The 20358-nt window shown below is 37.5% G+C and overlaps 1 protein-coding gene across 1 annotated transcript; it reads left to right on the top strand.

Moving 5' to 3' along the window:
• Positions 1-11698: 11698 nt before the first annotated feature.
• LOC134610574 (C-C motif chemokine 19-like) lies at positions 11699-20129 on the top strand. The gene is made up of 4 exons (XM_063453575.1): positions 11699-11816; positions 15154-15280; positions 16043-16136; positions 17234-20129. The coding sequence occupies exons 1-4, from the start codon at positions 11756-11758 to the stop codon at positions 17273-17275; spliced, it is 324 nt and encodes a 107-aa protein (XP_063309645.1). The 5' UTR covers positions 11699-11755; the 3' UTR covers positions 17276-20129.
• Positions 20130-20358: the final 229 nt, after the last annotated feature.

Below are 20358 nucleotides of genomic sequence, written 5' to 3'. Positions count from 1 at the left end.
ATGGGATAGTCTACTAGATACTGAGTCTATCCCTGCCACTATGGGTCTTCCCGGGGGGTTATTCACATCTTTGTGTACCTTTGGCAGAAAATAAAATACCGGTATTTTTGGATGTTTAATGTTTAAAAAACCATATTCTTTTTCATTAAGGATTTCGAGATCTTTGCCTTTATTAAAAAAGTTTAAAAATAGTTCGTTAATATCTTTATTAGGATTATAATTGAGTTTTTTATATGTCTGTTCATCTGCTAGTATCCTTTCAGCTTCTCTACAATACAATTCCTTGGACATTAAAACTATCCCCCCTCCCTTATCTGCTGGCTTTATCACAAGGTTAGTGTCTGATTTTAAATCTTTAAATGCTTTTCTTTCCTGAGCAGTAAGATTATTATTAAAATTATCCCTTTTTTCTAATTTTTTTATTTCAGTTAATACCATTGTCTCAAATGTCACCATTTTTTCCGAGACCATTTGTTTAGGATAAAAAGATGATTTTTCTTTTAATTTGGTATGTCTTAGTTCTTCCTCTTGATTATATTGGGTTTCTATTGGATTTTTCATAAAAAACTTTTTTAAACAAATATTTCTTTTAAATTTATTTAAATCTATATAAAATTCAAATTGATTCAAGGGTTTGTTTGGTGCAAATTTTAGTCCTTTTGCTAACACTTTCTTATGATGTTCGGTTAGGGTTTTTTGACTTAAATTAAAAATGCCTTTTATGGGATTAGGCTTCTCTGTATTCGCTCTCTTTTTTCTCTTTTGGATATGTTTACCTCCTCTGGTTCCTCTACACTTGAATTCCTCCGTCTTTTGTATGGAGTCAAAGTATTTGGGATATTTTCTCTTTTGTACCTCTCTTTTCCCTTGCTCTTCCAAAAATCCTGATCTTCAAACTCGTCTAAAACTTGGAATCTATTGCTGGTGGCTAAGGGCTCATCATTTCTGTAATAGGTGGGTCTTTTGTATGGGGTCCTCTCTCTATTCTCTCTTCTATTATTTCTCTCTTTTTGTCTTCCTTCCTCAAATCTATTGCTCTCTCTGTTTCTTTCCCTTGACTGTTCGTTGTACATAGATCTCTTTTTATAATCATTTTTTTCCCATAATTTTTCTCTATACGTAGGTTTCCTTCCTTCTCTTTCTCCCCAGTAATTGTCCCTATTTCTGAAATTTTGTATCCTGGGTTTAAAGTTGTCCCAGTTTCTAGTCGGGTTTTGTTCGTAGTTTGTCCTATAGTTGTAGGGTTTATACTCCCTATATTTTACCTGGACCCTATTTTCTATATTCTCTCTTTGATTATATGAGGCGGTCCTTTGGTTAAATGGTTCCTTTGGATTCTCTCTTATTTCTGGATCTTTATTCTGATGATTATATTTGTTTTTAATATTTTTATTGTTTTCATAATATGACGTCATGCATCAAACTGATTTGTAATAAAGCAAGTGATTGCCCACGCAGGGGCTTAAGCATTGGTTTAACACAGTATATACAGTTGGTTGCCTGCGTAGAGGCGGATTTGTCTGTGCCAGTTTAGATTAACTTTTTTTGTGCACAATTGGTTGCTTTGTGTTTTATAGTTTTGTGTATTGTGTCGCCTTTTTGGCTCTGGTAGAGCGTTAAGTAATTGCTTTGTGTTGACTATTGTGTGTGCTGTGTGTTCGCTGGATGGTAAATGCAAATTGTCACCTGTGCTGAGGCGCATTAGTCATCTTGCAGACATTCAGCAATAATCAGAAATACAGAAAACATTTCCAACTTTCAACCTGAGGTGCATATTTGTTTTTAGGCTGCTGTGGAGTAATATATAATGAAGCTATCTGGCTATCAGGTATGCCGTAATAAGCGACTGTACAGGCCGTCGTGCAATAGTCTGTCATTATGCATGCAGCGGCCGGCAACGTTATGTCATGACCATTTGGCGTTTTAAGCTGACATAGTAATTTTATGCTGCTGTGCAATAATTCTTTATGTAGCTATTTGGGTATCAGGTTTACAGTAATAAGCGACTGTACAGTCCATTATGCAGCAGTCAGTCATTAAATGTGCATTAGTGAACAGCATCAACTTATGGCCCCTATGGGCATTATGGACTAAACTGTACATTCCTTTGGCAATATAAACTGACTTGGTAGAGGAGAGCCAGCATCACATTGACAGAATAGGTAAAGACTCAAGATATAACTGCAACTTTGAAAATACATATGCGAGCTATCAGTCGACTGGATCGCCCTGTCAAGAGGGTCCCCTACATACCACATGTACCAACTAGCATAACATTATATGCAGAATGTGCAAAACTTAAAAATAAAATAAGTAAGAGATAAACGTAGCTTGTGAGATGCAAATGCAGGCCCGTGATCCGCAGGGCCGCTATGTGAATTCCCATGTCCATCTGGGAAGGCCTCTCATGGTGCTGCCCCCACACTGTCCCCGGGGTGCCAGGCCTCCTTCCCTCACCCCCAGTCCGATCACCGCTCACCGGTCGGGTCCCCCACAGTTCCGTGGGCACTCAGGAGCTGAAGCTGTTCGTTGGGCCCCACCACAAAAACCCTCCGGCCGGCTGCTCCCTGCACCTCCCCAGCTCTGCGTGGTTCCCTTGAGGAGTGTGTCCCTGTGTCTCACCCGACGCCGGCACATACTTGGAGCTGGCGCCCGCCCCCCACGACCACCGGTCCGTCGAGGGGGTCCGCACGATCCCGCCCCACCGGGCTCGCGGCGCCAGGGACTAGGTTTCCCGGGCACCCCAGACCTTGATGCCCGGGCACCCACCTCTCCCGCGGTCGGGGCCACGGCCTGGTTGATCCGTCCGGTACCTGGCCATGCCGGGGCCAGCGCAAGTCGCCCATGCCAGACCTTCCTGGTGCGTCTCCTTCAGGGATAAATGTTCGGGCGGGCTGTATACGTTGCCTATGCCCGGTCAGGCGGCCTGCTTGGGCCCCGCGCGGTATCTGCCGCCCCGGGGTGTGCCGCCGCCATGCGGCCTGAGTTACCCCCCATCCCCCGGCCGGGTGGGTGAAGAAAAAAAAGGGGGGGGGAACGGGGCCGAGCCGCCCCTTGCCTCAGTGTATTCTTTCAGGCTGCTGTTTGTTGTGTCTCCCGTCCGGTCTCATCGGCGGGAGTCGCCATTTTCCATGTGCGTGGTGCTGCGAAGGCCTGCTCGTTTGTTTGCAGCGTTCCCGGCCTGAAGTGTGCCTCTGTTTGGGGTCCCCAAGAAGCTTAAGTTTTGCTGGTTAATTGTAGACCAGTTAATGCCCGTTCATGGTACAATGGGCGCTCATTTTCGCGTTTTTTTTCCGGGCCCAGGCCGGGAGGCTCAGTGTTGTGCTGCCTCTCAGTTCGGCGGCTCGGCCCCGCCCCCCCTGATGATTATATTTGGAGAATGTTCTAACCTGTTTCATCTTGTAGTCCCTAGTATCTCTTAAATATTTACTTTTTTTTGTATTAATAATTTCTTTCTCCAATATATCTAGATTCTCTTTTATCTCTTGTGTCATATTATCAAATTGTTCTTGATTTAGTTTATTCAGGATAGCATTTTGATTTTTATTAATCTCCAGATCTAGTTCTTTTAAATACTCTTTTCTTCTTTTTATGATCAGGTTCATGGAGGTTATGGAAAAGTTTTCCAACATATCATTCCACTCCTCCATAAAGCTTTCAACTTCTTTATCAAATGTTGGAGTTTTGAAGTATCTTAAACCCCTAGGAGTTATACCTTCTTACATCAAGTTTTATAAAAGAAAAGAGAACAATCAACACCTTTTTAAGTACGGAAAAAGGTTTCTTTGGGTGTGGATATTGTTTGGCCTGTAAGAGGACCGCAAATAGGAAAAGACACATTAAGAATTTTCTAAGCAGAGAGGGAACGGAGTATCAAATTAAAGAATTTCTGACGTGCCACTCGAATAATCTTATATATTTAATGATATGCCCTTGTGGTTTACAATATGTTGGGAAAACCACAAGGGCGTTACATATTCGAATTGAAGAGCATGGGAGGAACATAGTCAAAGGTTTTGAGAATCACAGTGTCTCTGCTCATTATAAAATGCACCATAACTGTGAGATGAAAAACACAAAATTCTTGGGAATAAAAAAACTAGAAAAAGATTGGAGAGGAGGGGATTTTGATACTAAATTGAGCAGAAAAGAAATGGAATGGATTTTTAAATTAAACACACTGATTCCCTATGGTCTTAACACAGATTTCGAGATGTGCCATTTTTTAAAATAGAATTTTAAAGTTAGATTTTCATCTATTTTTCAATTCTTTTTAAGTTTCTTTTTAAATACAGATTTCGAGATATACCATTTTTTAAAATAGAATTTTAAAGTTAGATTTTCATCTATTTTTCAATTCTTTTTAAATTTCTTTTTTATTCAGATGATACTATGTTTATATACAGTTCTTAATATTTTAAAAATAAGTTTGAGTTTACGGTCCGTTTTATACTTATAAAACAGAATCTTATACTATTCTTTTAGTAGTGAGTATGTAGAATCACACCTTCACCTCTATATACTTCATTTTTATCTACAAAGATATGCTGGAATAAGAAAAGGATTTGCTCTCTCTTTTTATAAAAAGAATATACGATTATACTAGCCTTTGAACACTTGATCATATTGCACATATAAACATTCCCTTGTCCATAAATATTATCTATAGACATATGATAATAAGGAAATAATGTAATCACTTTATATAATGATGATATAGAGTAATGATTAAGGGACAGTACAGTTTTCTCTTTTATGGTTTACTCATATATTATGTTTTACCAGAAATACGATCCCAATGAACCGCAAATTTGGAACGCATGACGTATCGGCATACCCCCACGTGACCGGAAGTGATGGCGGAACCACGAGAAAGAACTGAAAGTGAGGCTTGGAACGCAGGGCGTCACCGTCACCATGGAGATAGCCCGCGAATTTACAAGCCGGACTGATAACACGGATTTATGGAGTTGTATAAAAGCAGGAACAGGTCCAAGGAGGAGAATGAAGACTTTTCCATTTTTTGAATATCCAGTTGAGGAAGCTACTATAGCGAAACGCGTCCTGGGAAGTTGGAGATTATTTGTCTTCATGGAAATTGGACTTTTTTATGCCTAGTAAAGTGTTTTTATATGTTATATAGTTTTATGTAATAAAGTATTTATAATATTTTTTAAACACTACTGGCATTGTTCCTGCTACTTTCGTTAGAACAAAGAAGGTTTGTGGTCCTTAACCACATATGCTCCTGATCAGAGCCGATTTGGAAGGCTCTGGGTTTGTAAGTACCCATTTTATTTTATCCTTTTGAAAACTTTTATCTAAGGTACTGCACCATATACCTCTCCTGATTTTAGAGACCAAGGAAGAGGAAGAATTCCCACCAAAAGAAGGGATTAGGATCGCCTTTACGGATCCTACAGGCTATTTTATTGAGCTATATCTATTAGCTCTCAAAAGTGTGAGTGGGAAATCTATATATTTTATATACCCTTTTTTGTATATCACAGGATACACTATTTTGTTTTATTTTGTGTTTTATTTTAAGGTACTATATGACACTTATGGACCTGTATGTATGTATTTAAGGTATTATCCTTGCATCTTTATACCTCACATTGTTTAAAATATCAGCGCTTCACTTCACGTTTCACTTTTTCCACTATTGTATAAAGATAAGAATTTGAAGTTGAAGCTGCTTGTTCACTTTGTCACATTCACTAAAATTAGCGCTAGTACACCCCCCTTGTTTTTATACTTAATATTTAAGCTTATTGAGCTGTTTGCTGGTAAACATGGATCATTATTTCTCTGGCCGTCACCCACCGTCCCTGCATTTAATATTTAGTGGCTTTGGCTAGGAAGTTCAACTTGAGGGAAAACTTTAACAAGGAATCAATTATTAACGGACACCAACGCATTTCACCTTGAACCTGACTTAAAATGCAAAAAACATCCAACCTCAAGTTGAGTTACATAATAAACACAAAACTGAGTGTTTAAAAGAGAAAAAGGGAAACTGATCAACTTGATAACTGATACACTGGAGTGACCTGTTACAATGTAATCTGAGTTTGTAGACTTTCCTATATTTTGTGATTTAGCTTTCGAACCTAGATCATCTCTAATTTTACCCCATGCAATAGATATGGTATCTAAGCTCAAAGTGATATGGTAGTACGATGAACACTCTATTAATTACATCTCATGTTAGTGATTCTGGTGTGATCCTTTGGTTGTGTCAAACTTATTATCCTATCCAATGTTGAATGCTAATATTACTTACTTTCTGACCCCCTACCCTCTCAGCCTATAAATGCTGTCCAAGTGTGGACAGGCAAGAGCAGAAGTTCACTTCTTCAGTAATGGAGCTGCAATAGAGGGTCTAGGACTCTAGGTTTTAGGACAGATAGAGACTTTTTTTTTTATCATACTGTCCTAAAATGTTCTGGTTCAAATTTGAGAGCGTCTCCAAAGACTTATTGTACCATAACAACTTCAGTGAGCTGTAGAGATTATGCTGATTAAGTAAACATTAAATCTGAGGATTAAAGTCTGATTTTCCACAAAAGATATAAACCGCATGTTTTTACTTATTGATCCCAATGTAGCGTTTACCCCAGAACTGAGCAGGTGGCCCATAATAAATATAGCACCCAGTGAGGACCAAATGTTCAGCCAGCAGCAAGGATGGTAGCTCTTAACTCGACCAAACATTAGCCTCGAATTCTTCTTTTTTATTTCACCTTTCATGGTCTCCTAGAGATGGCAAACTAATCTATCTCACCGAGATATGGACCTACACATTCTACACAGGAACTTTGTATACCTCTATGTGCGGTGAAACCTATAGAAAGTGGATTACTTGCAATGGTTACTGGATCTGGTGTAAACATCTGTGTAGTGTTAGGTCTCTGATAAAATGATCTGGAGAAACCTATTGGATCACAACAAAATAAATGCAAAATGTAAACCTCTATCTGTCTATTCTAGATCACGAGCCCATGGGAACTCCCACCACGATCTTCCTATTAGAGGGTGAAATAATCTAGATTGTAATCGGTATTTTCTGTTTCTTTTTTATGTTAATGTTTATAATATTGTGTGCGGCCTGTAACCCCATTACTGCTCAATGTATTTCTCTGAATCTTATTAGATGTCTCCATAATATGCGGATATTAAAGATTGATCATGATGATAACTGCACAAGTTTGTATTTTCTTATCGCTTGTTAATTGTTTTCTACCAAAGAGGCATTTATTTCCATCTTCTTGCTGATGTTTCTTTGACCAAATAAAGTGTTAAAAGCAGAAAGAACCAACTGAATCTAAGAGGTTTTTCCATTAGTTATCGATCCATCTTCTGAAAGAAAGGAGCTTTCACCCGACACGCAGACTGTGTCTGCCATACCAAAATTGCGATGGCTGTAGCTGTGCCCGTTTTGTTGAGTTTTAAAACTACCATTTACTTGAGTTCTTAGGTGGTGTATGAAACATTTTGATCCGTATTTATTAACACAAAGCAGGCGCCAATCTGGGGCAAATTTCTAAATGTTTTGAGTCATTCTGTTGGTTTCCATGGTGATTGCTCCTTCGTTTTGCGCTTTGATCCGGTGCATAGTTTTTTTGCCCTAATAAATAGACCATTTGAGATCTGCGAATTCCATGTCTGGTTACAGTAATTTACAAGAGACAGTATTAAGAAGATAAAAACAGACTCTCTACTGCCCTCTGCTGGATCACTAGCACCTTGATATTGATTTACTTATGTATCATATGCACTGAGCCCAGTGGAGGGACTTCGTCTCAGAAAGTAACCCAATGGTCTGCTAACTGGAAAGTCTGTTCACATCAGAGGTGATTACACACGGATTTTGGTGAACAGTCTACATCAGTGCATTTCAATCTGTGTGCATCAAACCACCACAGAGTGTTCACCAAGTAATTGGTTCAGAATGGTAATAGACTGAATGCAGTGCTTGCAATGTGCTTTTCAATAAATTTCATAAAAATAAATGGAATTCCTGTCTGGCAATTAATTAAAACTAAGTTAATTTGGCTACAAGTATGCTTATCTCCTGTGAGGCTGCCAGTAAATGGGACATTTATAAGATGCTGGTTATGGTAAAAATTTAATTATTTCTCGCGTTGAAGTTTGCCATGGTCCATTTCGACCTTCTGAGGTCTTTGTCTGGTGCATCTTTATCTGAACCAGACTAAGACCTCTGAAGATATAAGATGTATTGTGTACATATTTGCGCTATTTTCTATGTATTTCCTCTTTGTGGCCAATAAATCTTAACAGTATCCTTGGCTGTTTTGCTGTGTCTGCAAGCCAGTATTTCGGAGGTCTCTGCAAATTCACTGTAGTAAAGAATAACCATGGATCATATTTGCTTTCAAGCCATTACAGTCTGAGCCTGCTGTGGTGGCTCAAAAATGTGTGAGTGAATTTCTATCATCTCCTCTAACCTGGTGTCATTTCAGATACACTGCACTATGAGATTGTCCATTTTTGTCTTTTACATAATAATGTCCAGGATATAAACCCTGGTGGTGAGGGTAACTATTACCGTGTGCCCTCCTCTTATTGTGTATTTCTGTTACTAAGTTCTGAACTTTGGGGAGTGACTGAGCACAGAGGGACCTTAAGCAGCACTGCAATATTTTTTGCGTAAATTTTCAGCGTTATCCACACTCCTTGATATTTTTTTTTTACATTGTCTATATTAGTTAGTTTAGCCATATCAGGGCCATCTTTAATATTGAATGGACCCTGGGCAAGCATTTGCTTGGGCCCCCTGGATCCTACTGCCGTCACCTCCCCACTCACTCTCTGGCATGCAATAAAGCCCTCCACCCCAACACATTGATGGACTAAAGTAGAAATAGCCATGGTGCAAGAATTTTTTTGGACCCCCCCAATCGCACGGGTAGCAAGAAGGTAGATCCCTATCTGTCGTGCAACTCCAACAATGTTTTGACTGCTGGAGTTCTACCATTTTCCCATTCTCAAAGCATTGGTGTGTTTGAATGTAAGCATGTTTTTGTATGGAGTATGTTTGTGTGAATGTCGGGGTGTGTTTGTATGTGGCATTTGAATGCAAGCATGCATTTATGTGTAGTGTTGTTTTTTTAATGTAGGGGTGTGTTCATATATTATTGGTATTATTGGAAACACCAAAATGTGTGTGTTTGTATGTAGTGTTGATGTTTCAATGCAGGAGTGTGTTTGTGTGTAGTGTTGGTGTATCAATGCTGAGATGTATGCACATACACTGCCACACACACACACTGTGATACACATACACACAGGTACACACTGACACACTGACACACTGAAACACATGCAGATACACAGATTTACACACTGACACACTTGCAGATACAGGCACATAAATTGACGCAGATGCAGACAAACAGATACACAACCTGACACACACGCAGATGCTCAGGCACACAGGTATACTACACCACACTGACTTCATGCAGATACTACAGATACACACACTGATAACATACAGGTACACACATTAAAATGCCCACACACATACAGATAAACAGACACATATACTGTCAGACATATGAACACATTCACTGGTAGACATAATGATACATACACCGACAGACATACTAACACACACACACATACACTGACAGACAAACTGACACACACACAGACACATACACTGACAGACATACTGACACGCAAACAGACATACTGTGACCCTGACACACACATTCACATATACTGACATAAATACTAACACACAGACAAACATACCCACACACAGACAGACATACTGACACAGCCAGGGATACTGGCACACACACACACACACATTCTGACACACACAAATATTCTGACACACACACACACAGACATACTGACACACACACACAGACATACTGACACATACAGACAGACAGACATGTAAAATTTCCTACCTAGGGTCCAGTGTGGTGCCTGAGGCTGATGGGAGTGAGGAGCCCTCCTCCTCACTGCCTCCTTTTCCTCCTCCCTCCCGCGCGTCTCATTCTGCCCCCACCCGCATGACTCCTCTCTTTATGGGAGGAAGTGACTTGCGGCTGTCACTTCCTCCCAGACGACTGCTGAAAAGCAAGGGGCCGGTTGCGCTGTTTTTAGCACGTGACCAGGCCCCTGCTAAAAACAAGCCCACCGGGTTGCCCTAAGTGCATGGGCCACCCGGTGGGCCTACTTAGTGTGTCGGCCCTGGTCCCTGCTTTGGGACACCTGAAGTCACTGGGCCCGGGGCAGCTGCCCCGTTTGCCCCGCGTTAAAGACGGCCCTGAGCCATATAGAAATCCACAATGTTGTATGTTTTTAATATTATTTTTTTAAGTGAAAATTATAATTTCGTTTGGAAAATATATATATATATATAACAAAGATAAAAGAATGAGACAGCGCTTAATCAACTTATAGGCAGCAACCTTAAAAGGGAATCCCTCAGACCCTTTAAAATAAGACAAGTAAAAACAATAAAAAAGGCTGCGTCACACTCAGTGATAAATATAACTTGCGTTAATTTTTTTGTGATGCTCTGTTTTCTTTCAGATTTATATTAAATATTTAGGAAACGATACTGGAATCTAGTCCAGTCCTGGCACTGACAGGGCACAGTTTGCAAATGAGGTGGAGAAATGGAAGCACACAGAAGGGCTGGGGGGACATAGAGGTGCCATGGGGACAAAAAGACACACAGGGGGGCTGGCAGGCAAATAGACACAGAGGGGCTGAGAGGAACAAATAAATACACAGAGGGGCTGGGGCAAACAAAGAGACACACAGAAGGGCTGAGAGGAGAGGAGAAGCACAAAGGGGGAAGAGAAGGAGAAACATAGAGGGGCTGTGGGAAGAGGCACAAAGAGGGGCTGGAGGGGATAAAAATACACACTAAAGTGCCAGGGGAAGAGCACACAGAGGAAAGAAAAAGACACACAAAGGGTGAAGAAAGAGACACACAAAGTTGACAAACTAGTCTTGCACCAGCCCTGGGCGGAATTAAAGATTTGCAAAATCAATCAATTGATCTCTGAGTAAGTCTGTTTGCTTTGCGCACCCCTCTGTGGGTCTGACATTATTTTGCTGGTGGTGCTGCTTACGGTGCAATCTTTATGCCAATCAAGCCTGATGCATGCTGCACAAACTATGATCATTCCATATTGTGTGGCTTGTGGGAAATGCATCTACAAAACATAAAAAAAAATGGAATTCAATGTGTAATAAGAATTCTTCAAACAAGAAAGGTTTATTTTTTGCAAACGTTTTAGTACATGTTTATAAGTATATGTGTAACATTTATAATAATCAACTGCATTTTCCAAATTACATTTTACTAAATGTCTTGCTTCTATTGCTGCAATGCACAGAAACGTTCTACAGATATTATTTGGAGCCAGAACAATGAGTCACAATATCTAAGAAAAAACATATCACAAAAACATAGTAAAACGTGAAGCCAGAGTTTCAAAAGAAACAGGGCATTACCCGAGACAAGTTGTTTGTACACAAAAAAAAAAAAAAGAGGGAAATTTTGGACCTGCCATTCAGACAGGGGGGATACCAGTAATTAAAGATCTGTGGGATGAAACTTTGCAGAAATGAAAGTGAGAGTTAAAATCGGACTCCCATATATAGAGCGGAGACACTGGCAGGACTCACAGAGACTCACAGAGTGTGGCAGGTTAATCCATCACAGCTGTGTTTGCTCAACCAAAACCACTGCCAAGACATGGCGCTCCACATGTCCCTCATCTTCCTGATCATGGTTTCTATCTGGGCAGCTTCTGAAGGTAAGTATATTTTACCTCTGACACTGGCAGCAGATACAATTTGTCTGGGCAGATTTACTGCCATCAATTATTATAATCACACATGCATTTGCTTAGTTATATTATTCTAGTGACAATTCCAGATGTTCTGCAAATCAAAGCTTTATTTATTTGATAATTCTAACTATTCATTTTTTGCATGTTTTGGATTTTGAAAAATGCTGTGAGTTTTTGTTTATGTATGAAATAGAAAACAACAGAGATTTATTCATTAAACCACAAATTGTGGAGAGCCGGGAAATTGCAAAGTTAATCCAAAAATATCTTAATGGAATGTTTTTCCAACATGGCTCTATTTTTATTTTAATAAGTTGGGCTTAAAATGTATAATTTATCACAATTCTCGGTACAGCGAGTAGCTGGAAAAATAAAAATATATATCAAAATTGCAGGATAACCCGCTCAATTATTTTGAATTGTTTTGAGCTAGAACTCCTTCATTCCTGAATTATTTCTATTGAGTGAAAAATAATTATATAGGCAAATTGTATTCTTCTGTTATCAAAAAATGATTCTGGGAAAAAAATGTTAGCTAAGTGATGTCATTACCAGGTTTATAATGTCCACCACAATGGTCATTACAACAGAGAGATAGCGACATTACAAAGGAGATTCCCTTTTATTAAGTGATTGATCTTGTTTAGTCATTTTTTCCCCCAAGTATAGTTGCCTTGCAATAAAAAAATCCAGGGACTATTTTAATATATTTATGTCAGATTAATGCAGAAACATTGCCACCGATAAAACATATCGTTTAAAAACAAATATATTCCCTAAATTCCTGTAATTCTGGAAAAGTAACAACAAAGATCTAAGTATGAACTTTGCAAGCACCGTCCCTCCTCTCCTGGACTGTGCTCCATCCATGATTTATTTTACAGCGTTTAACGCTGTATACTCTGAAATGTAATCATATTTAATCAAAATTATACATCTGAATTAAAAAGAAGTATTTTATCAATAAAATTACCAATAAATGTATAAACCAATACTAACAATACCAACTCCGTGTTCATGCTGTTTAGATCCGTGATGACCTATTATATTGGACATTGAATGTTTTTAAAAAAAATATTGGAAACAAATAAAAAAATTACCTTTTTTAATGTCAACGTAACATGACACACAGTTTAAGAAACTGATGCCTAAATTAAATCAATATTTAACAGGTGAAAGCGTCGCTTCCTTGTCTTTCTGTTGTAGCCGTGTGTCAGGACTGTCTACTTTGATGTCTGACTTTATGTCTCGGTTGATCTTCTCTCAATACTCAACTGTGATTGGTCAATACGAACCTTGACAGTTACTAGACAGTCTATGGGAGAGAAATACTGAACTTTCATCAAATCAGACCAAGAAGCCTGTGATGCCCTGTACAGGACACTGGGTCTGAGGGGTAAACTCACAGGGACATTCACACCAAACTAGCTGAGTTTTTATAAATCGGCTACTTTGTTCTAAATTTTGTGATTCCCTTTTTTTTTGTTCGCTATAATTCTCTTTTCATGGAATTACCCCATAATTTCTACCCAGTCCGTCTCATGTGCTGATTGTTCTCATTTTCTATGTGTTTGCATTGTGAAAATATGTATAGAACTTGTAACTCATACTGTACTGATAAAGTATATTAATATTTATCAGTTATTACTGGCTATATATATTACTGTATAGCAGCTAGAATTAAATACCGTAATCTGTATCAAATGCTGTCCTTGTATCACACTGCTGACCTCTAATTTTTATATCAATAGCCTATGTTATATAATACATGCTATATATGTTATATAATATATAATACACACAATATATGTTATATAATATATAATACATGCTATATATGTTATATAATATATAATACATGCTATATATGTTATATAATATATAATACACACAATATATCTTATATAATATATAATACATGCTATATATGTTATATAATATATAATACACACAATATATCTTATATAATATATAATACATGCTATATATGTTATATAATATATAATACACACAATATATCTTATATAATATATAATACACACAATATATCTTATAGAATATATAATACATGCTATATATGTTATATAATATATAATACATGCTATATATGTTATATAATATATAATACACACAATATATGTTATATAATATATAATACATGCTATATATGTTATATAATATATAATACACACAATATATGTTATATAATATATAATACATGCTATATATGTTATATAATATATAATACACACAATATATCTTATATAATATATGATACATGCTATATATGTTATTTAATATATAATACACGCAATATGTTATATAATATATGATACATGCTATATATGTTATATACTATATAATAGTTATATAATTATATATACTATATAATGTGCTATTATAACATATATAGCAGTGTGTGTGTTGTACTAATGTGTAAGATAGCAGTGTGTGTGTTGTAGAAATGTGTAAGGTAGCAGTATGTGTAGCAGTGTGTGTGGTAGCACTGTGTATAAGAGCAGTGGGTGTATGGTAGCAGTGGGTGTAGCAGTGTGTGTGTTGTGGCAATGTGTAAGGTAGCAATGTGTGTAGCTGTGTGTGTAGCAATGTGTGTGGTAGCACTGTGTATTAGAGCAGTGAGTGTACGGTAGCAGTGTGTATAAGAGCAGTGGGTGTAAGGTAGTAGTGTGTGTTGTAGTAATGTGTAAGGTAGCAGTGTGTGTAGCCGTGTGTGTGGTAGCACTGTGTATAAGAGCAGTGGACTTGTGGTGGGCGTGTGTGTAGCCGAGTGTGCAGCAGTGTGTGTAGCCGTGTGTGTGGTAGCACTGTGTATAAGAGCAGTGGACATGTGGTAGGCGTGTGTTTAGCCGTGTGTGTAGCAGTGTGTGGAGCCATGTGTGTGGTAGCACTGTGTATAAGAGCAGTGGGTGTATGGTAGCAGTGTGTGTAGCAGTGTGTGTGTTGTAGCAGTGTGTGGTAGCAGTGTTTGTAGCAGTGTGTATGGTAGCAGTGTGTATAAGAGCAGTGGTGTATGGTAGAAGTGTGTGTACGGTAACAGTGTGTGTGTTGTAGTAATGTGTAAGGCAGCAGTATGTGTAGCAGTGTGTGTGTTGTAGTAATGTGTATGGTAGCAGTGTGTGTAGCCATGTGTGTTGTAGTAATGTGCATGGTAGCCGTGTGTGTGGTAGCACTGTGTATAAGAGCAGTGGGTGTATGGTAGCAGTGTAATAACGTGTAATTGAACCTGGTTACAGTATAATGAAATTCTCCATTAAACATTATTATTGTTCTACTCCCACAGTTTACGGAAGAAATACGGATATAAATGATTGCTGCCTGGACGTGAAAAACATCCAAATTCCTGCAAAAAGAGTGAAAGCTTATTACATGCAGGATGGAACCAACGGGTGCAACATCAAAGCTCTCGTGTAAGTTTAAAAGGATTCTCCTAACTGGAGGTGTTAATTTGTATCCATTTATCATTTATAGAGCCCTCCAATCTCCCCAGCTTGGTGTTAGAATGTAGCCATACATTTTGTCCTTCAAAGCTTGCTGTACTTTGTATAATATAGAGTGTAAAGCTGTGCTGACGCTAGGAAGGATTATGGCTGAATTGCTTAGCAATGTAAAATGAAGGCTAATTTGACTATACACATTGTTAGTAATGGTGAGGTTAATGAAAAACAGAGAATTTAACATAAAAATATTCAAAGTTTAATAACAAAAAAGTCTGATCACTTCTGCCTAGACCTTGATAAATAGTGGCCACCAGAAATGAGTATTGGCTACTGAGCTGTAGCCTAGGAGGCCAACCCCCTCCCTCCTACATATAACACAAATATATTGAAGATCTGCAGAACACTCTGATTACAAGAGGGGACCTATTAGTGTCACTTTTTAAGGAAAATTAAATATTGGTCCCTTTCTTCCCCATAAAAGGTTAGTATTCCATGTGCTCTTTTCAGAAAACTGTGGTCAGGTTTTTTAATTTACGTTATTATTATATAAACTGGTTTCTAATAGCACAATGAAGATAATTTCCCCCCAAGGCACCCAATGGCCACCCAATGTCACTGTTGTTTTATATTGGAGTCATGCATCGTCTGTGAACAATATTTATTTTGGAAAAGATGTTTCAATTAATGACTCTTAACACTTTCCTTTCTTTGCACCCTCTTCTGCCTCCATAGCTTCATCACCCGCAAAAATAGACACCTCTGTGCGCCACATAACGTCGACTGGGCAATAAAACTTAAGAACATGATCGAGGGACGCAACATCAGGGTGAGTTACTTATTTCCACTTTGGCTTACTCTGTCAACTACACACCAAGAGACTTATGCACTAAAATGCTGAAGAAAACAACAGAGCCTCTTCTTATTATATCATTTTTTTTTTCCTTTGTGCTAATATTAGCTTTTTTTTTTGTACCTGCTAAATATATTCTTAAATATTTTAAGAATAACATTCATAGAAAGTAATAGAAAAAATAAAATGAAAACAAACCAAAATATATGGAAATATTTTGTATCAACTAATCCGTCAGTAGAAAGTGACTGCAAAGTAAACCATACTTATCACCCATATCACAATGCGTTCAGTAGTATTCAGAATTTAGTCGTTTTAAGACCAAGTTGTTTTCATAATCCCAAATTGGACATTGCAGTGCCTACAGATGATGTGGCGCCTCTGTGAGTCAAGACCCAGGGTGTCTTTGAGAGGGATAAAACGTAGAGGCCATAACTAACACATCAAATGCTAAATTCCTAAAACATCTGGAAAGAATAAACTGCTTACTATTACAATCGACTTTACCTACAACGAAAACGTACAATTAGCAATTTCAGCGTTTTGGAATATTACTTTAAGGCAATAGTGGCTAGTCTTCTGATCTACGTTGTAGTAAATGTTCATTAAATGGACTGTACAAGAGGCATCTGTTAAGAGTTAAAGAAATGCGATTTCACCTTCAACAATGAAAAAGGGTTATTTGCAGTAAGAACAATAAAGATGGGGTATGCTCTGCCTAAATAGTTTGTTTATTAGATGTGTTTATTAAATGTGTGGTTCCATTGAGAAAATAGAATAGTTAGGGATGTTGTAGATTATATGTTTGGCAAGAAGATCCTGATCAATGGACACATCTGACTTCCAGAGTCAATAATTTTTTTCTTCTCATTTATTAAATGAGTTGGAGTTATCTTCAAACTGGCACTTTTGTTTTCTTTTGGATCAAAAGCAAAAATCAGTGATGTGTAAAAGGCTGAATTTGATGGAATGGACCATTTTGAATTTTTTTTATTTAACTATGTAATGTAAATCTGTCCATAAACACTAGGTCTAAAATGCGTTTGTTTGTTTTTTTCGTTGTTTTTTTTTAGAAAAAACGTCACAACCACAATGTCTGCGAGTCTGCAGCCTAAATGCGAGTTGAATTAACATACAACAATTTACGACAACAAGCAAATGGCATTACTCAAATTCCATCTTCAGCTTCCAATACATTGTCCTCGAAGCTTGGAAAGAATGTGAATCTGTCTTGTCATAGAGTGTCCAAATATATGCGTGTGGGTCTGTGTCCATATACAATATGTATGTATGTCCTTGTGTGTTATTATTGGTTTGGTTGGTAGTGTCACGAGTTAAGCTATACCATTTTAACCAAAATGATATATATTGTCCACATAAACGGTTACTGTATTGATGTTTTTAAATGTCTCTGCTAAAATGTATCCAGACTTCACTTTCTGATTGATCCAAATGATCTCATTGTTTATCGTATGCACTGTCTGCACAAAAACTCGAGTTAACGACAAAACTAAATTCTAATATAAGTCAAAGGATAAGATCCCTTATCGCACCCAGGAGAATTCCACAAACTATTCCAGTTTAGCTTTTATATCCAAAAGTTTACATTTCCCTTTTCATTTTCTACACTAACCTAACAGAGCAAACTTGGTACAGATGGTTAGTTCAATATTCGTCTATTTACCTCATTTACTTAAAAACAATCTTATGATCCTTAAAATGTCCACGATCTAAAGAATGATAAATCTCGGGAAGTCCTCTGAATGTTCCCCTAATATCCGTACGGAGGACAATTTTACAGAATTGACTAAAGTGTAGGTTGCTGTTTATTTAAAATGACTTACAAATTGTATGCCAAAGGAGCAAAAATGGCCGCAATGCTGATTTTAAGAATTATTTTGTAGTTTTCTGAAATTCACGTTAAATTCACAAAATATTACGCTTTACTGAACGCACTCTTAATACCCAACCCTTGTGTATAGCCGTTGGCAAACTACCATTGATTGTCACTGTGTATACTATAGGGCTTGAAACGTTCTTAATCATACAGAGGTTTAGCCAGATTCCTAAATATTAAGCTTACCCCCATGTAAATAGGAGTCAAAGTCTGCTTTAATCAGTCCAGGATCTGAAACGAATTCTAGTGAGTTTACTACCAGTTTGTGGTGTGTTTGCCTTGAACAGGTTTTAGTGAAAACTGCAAGACAGTCTCTCTCTCTCTCTCTCTCTCTCTCTCCATATTTAAAGTTAAGCTCTCATGAAATATAGGCTTTACCCCTTGTCCTAGATCTGTGTGTATATATATATATATATATATATATATATATATAAAGGAATATTATATATAGGAATTGTTGGGCCAAGTAATCAGGGCTATGCCTCATCCAGCATATATATCAACCGTTTCTCTACACAGATCTCTAGGGCAGGGGGTAAAAACTATGTCAAGAGAACTTTGCTTTAAAATAAAGCCTCCTTCATAAATCAAAAAGTAATAAAAACTGCTTAATCCATAACTCTATATAATCTACCATGTTATTGGATCTTCAAAGATCCAATTCCAGAATCATAGTCACGAAAATACAAATGAAATTATAGAAGAAAGAAAGACAATTATCAATTTATTTTGATTTCCCTCTAATTCTTTGTCCGCTTTGATCGTTTTGATCCAGAAAGATTGATTGATTTCTGATTTTCTTTTTCACTGAGCTAAGGGTTTTGTTGACTTTAAAATCAGTGACGAAAAACTCAACAAACTCACTTTCCTTATGTTCAACATCAGTAATATATAACAGAAAGCTAAATAACTTTAACAATATATATAAATATGTCTTTGATATTATAATAAATATATATATTTGTGCATGTTATAAATGATTTGTATTGAACGAGAAGTTGTTGTCTCTCGATAACCTTGGGGGGCGATAATAATGTTAAATATATCTTTGATGTCTTCTGTACCTGGTATTTAGGGGGTCAAAGAAGTATATCTCAAAATAACCAGGGTCGCTATAGATATTAGGCGCCACTAGGTACAATTACTACAGATGCCCAAACATAGCAATAATGAGTTAACATTGATTAATTGTAGCACGGATGGGATGGTAATTGGCTAAGCTAGGCTGGCATAGGGCAGGTAACCCTGACACCACTGATATTTTGGAAATGTATACTCCATGATGCTTAGATAGCCATTAGGTTGGTCAAGCATTCTGGGAGATGTAGTTTGCAGGTATCAGGTGTATTAGATGCTAGATAAATGAGAGGCATACTCTGTGAGCTAAACATGAGTTTATCTATGAACTGAAATCACTCACATGTTAAAAGGAAGTTTCTAAATCAGCCCTTAGGATGAGGCCACATGTCTCTATTCATTGGTCAAATTATAAAGTTCAGCGTCATAAATGTATAAGTGAAACCTAATGGGAGATGTGTATCAGAGACTAACGGTCCCATCCAGAGGTTTTTAATTCCGCACTTTATGTAGAGGGAGAGTTAAGTAAGACACATGTAGAGTCTGTCTTAAATTCTCACCTGTTACGTATCTTCCTTCTCTGCATCCATGCACAAATGAGGGGATAATATGATTTCAGTGCAAGCAGGAGCCATCGTCCCCCAGTAGCGTGCCGCCCATTGGACTACAATTCCGACCATCACCAAAAACTGTCAGAGTATCTGTCAAAAGACACATACATAGAATGGGAATTGTAATACATAGCAGGATGGTGACAGCTGCTGCATGTACAAGGAAGCAGGGATCAATGTCTTGTGTTTAAAATATTAAGTATGAATGTGATTGATCATTTTTTTGTGTTTTCTAAGACTCTGGGAATGTATGTGTGTTCGTCCAGGCCAGTCAAGCTAATACATTGTATATTAGAACATTGTTAAGCTATTTGAGAGTGGACATGAGAGATTTTGTAACTGTGAAATCATCCTTTTTTAATAAAGATAACTTTTATAAGCTGATGAATTGTGTTTTTCTCTAATTTTATTCTATTTATTATAGCTACAACTGTCATAAAAAAACACCTATACAGTGTATAACCTGGGCCCTAGATTAACCAGGGGAGGCACACTGAGTACAGCTCATGTGGTTTTTGATATGTTAATGTAAAAGTGTATCCAAAAATACTTGATAATTTGATAAGCTAATTCGCCAATATTAAATTGAGGCCATAATGGCGTGCTGTGTGGG

The sequence above is a fragment of the Pelobates fuscus genome, chromosome 5 (genome assembly GCF_036172605.1).
Source record: "Pelobates fuscus isolate aPelFus1 chromosome 5, aPelFus1.pri, whole genome shotgun sequence".
In the NCBI taxonomy this organism is placed as follows: domain Eukaryota; kingdom Metazoa; phylum Chordata; class Amphibia; order Anura; family Pelobatidae; genus Pelobates; species Pelobates fuscus.
The sequence above is the reverse complement of the archived record's forward strand: the minus strand, read 5'-3'. Positions and strand labels throughout refer to the sequence as shown.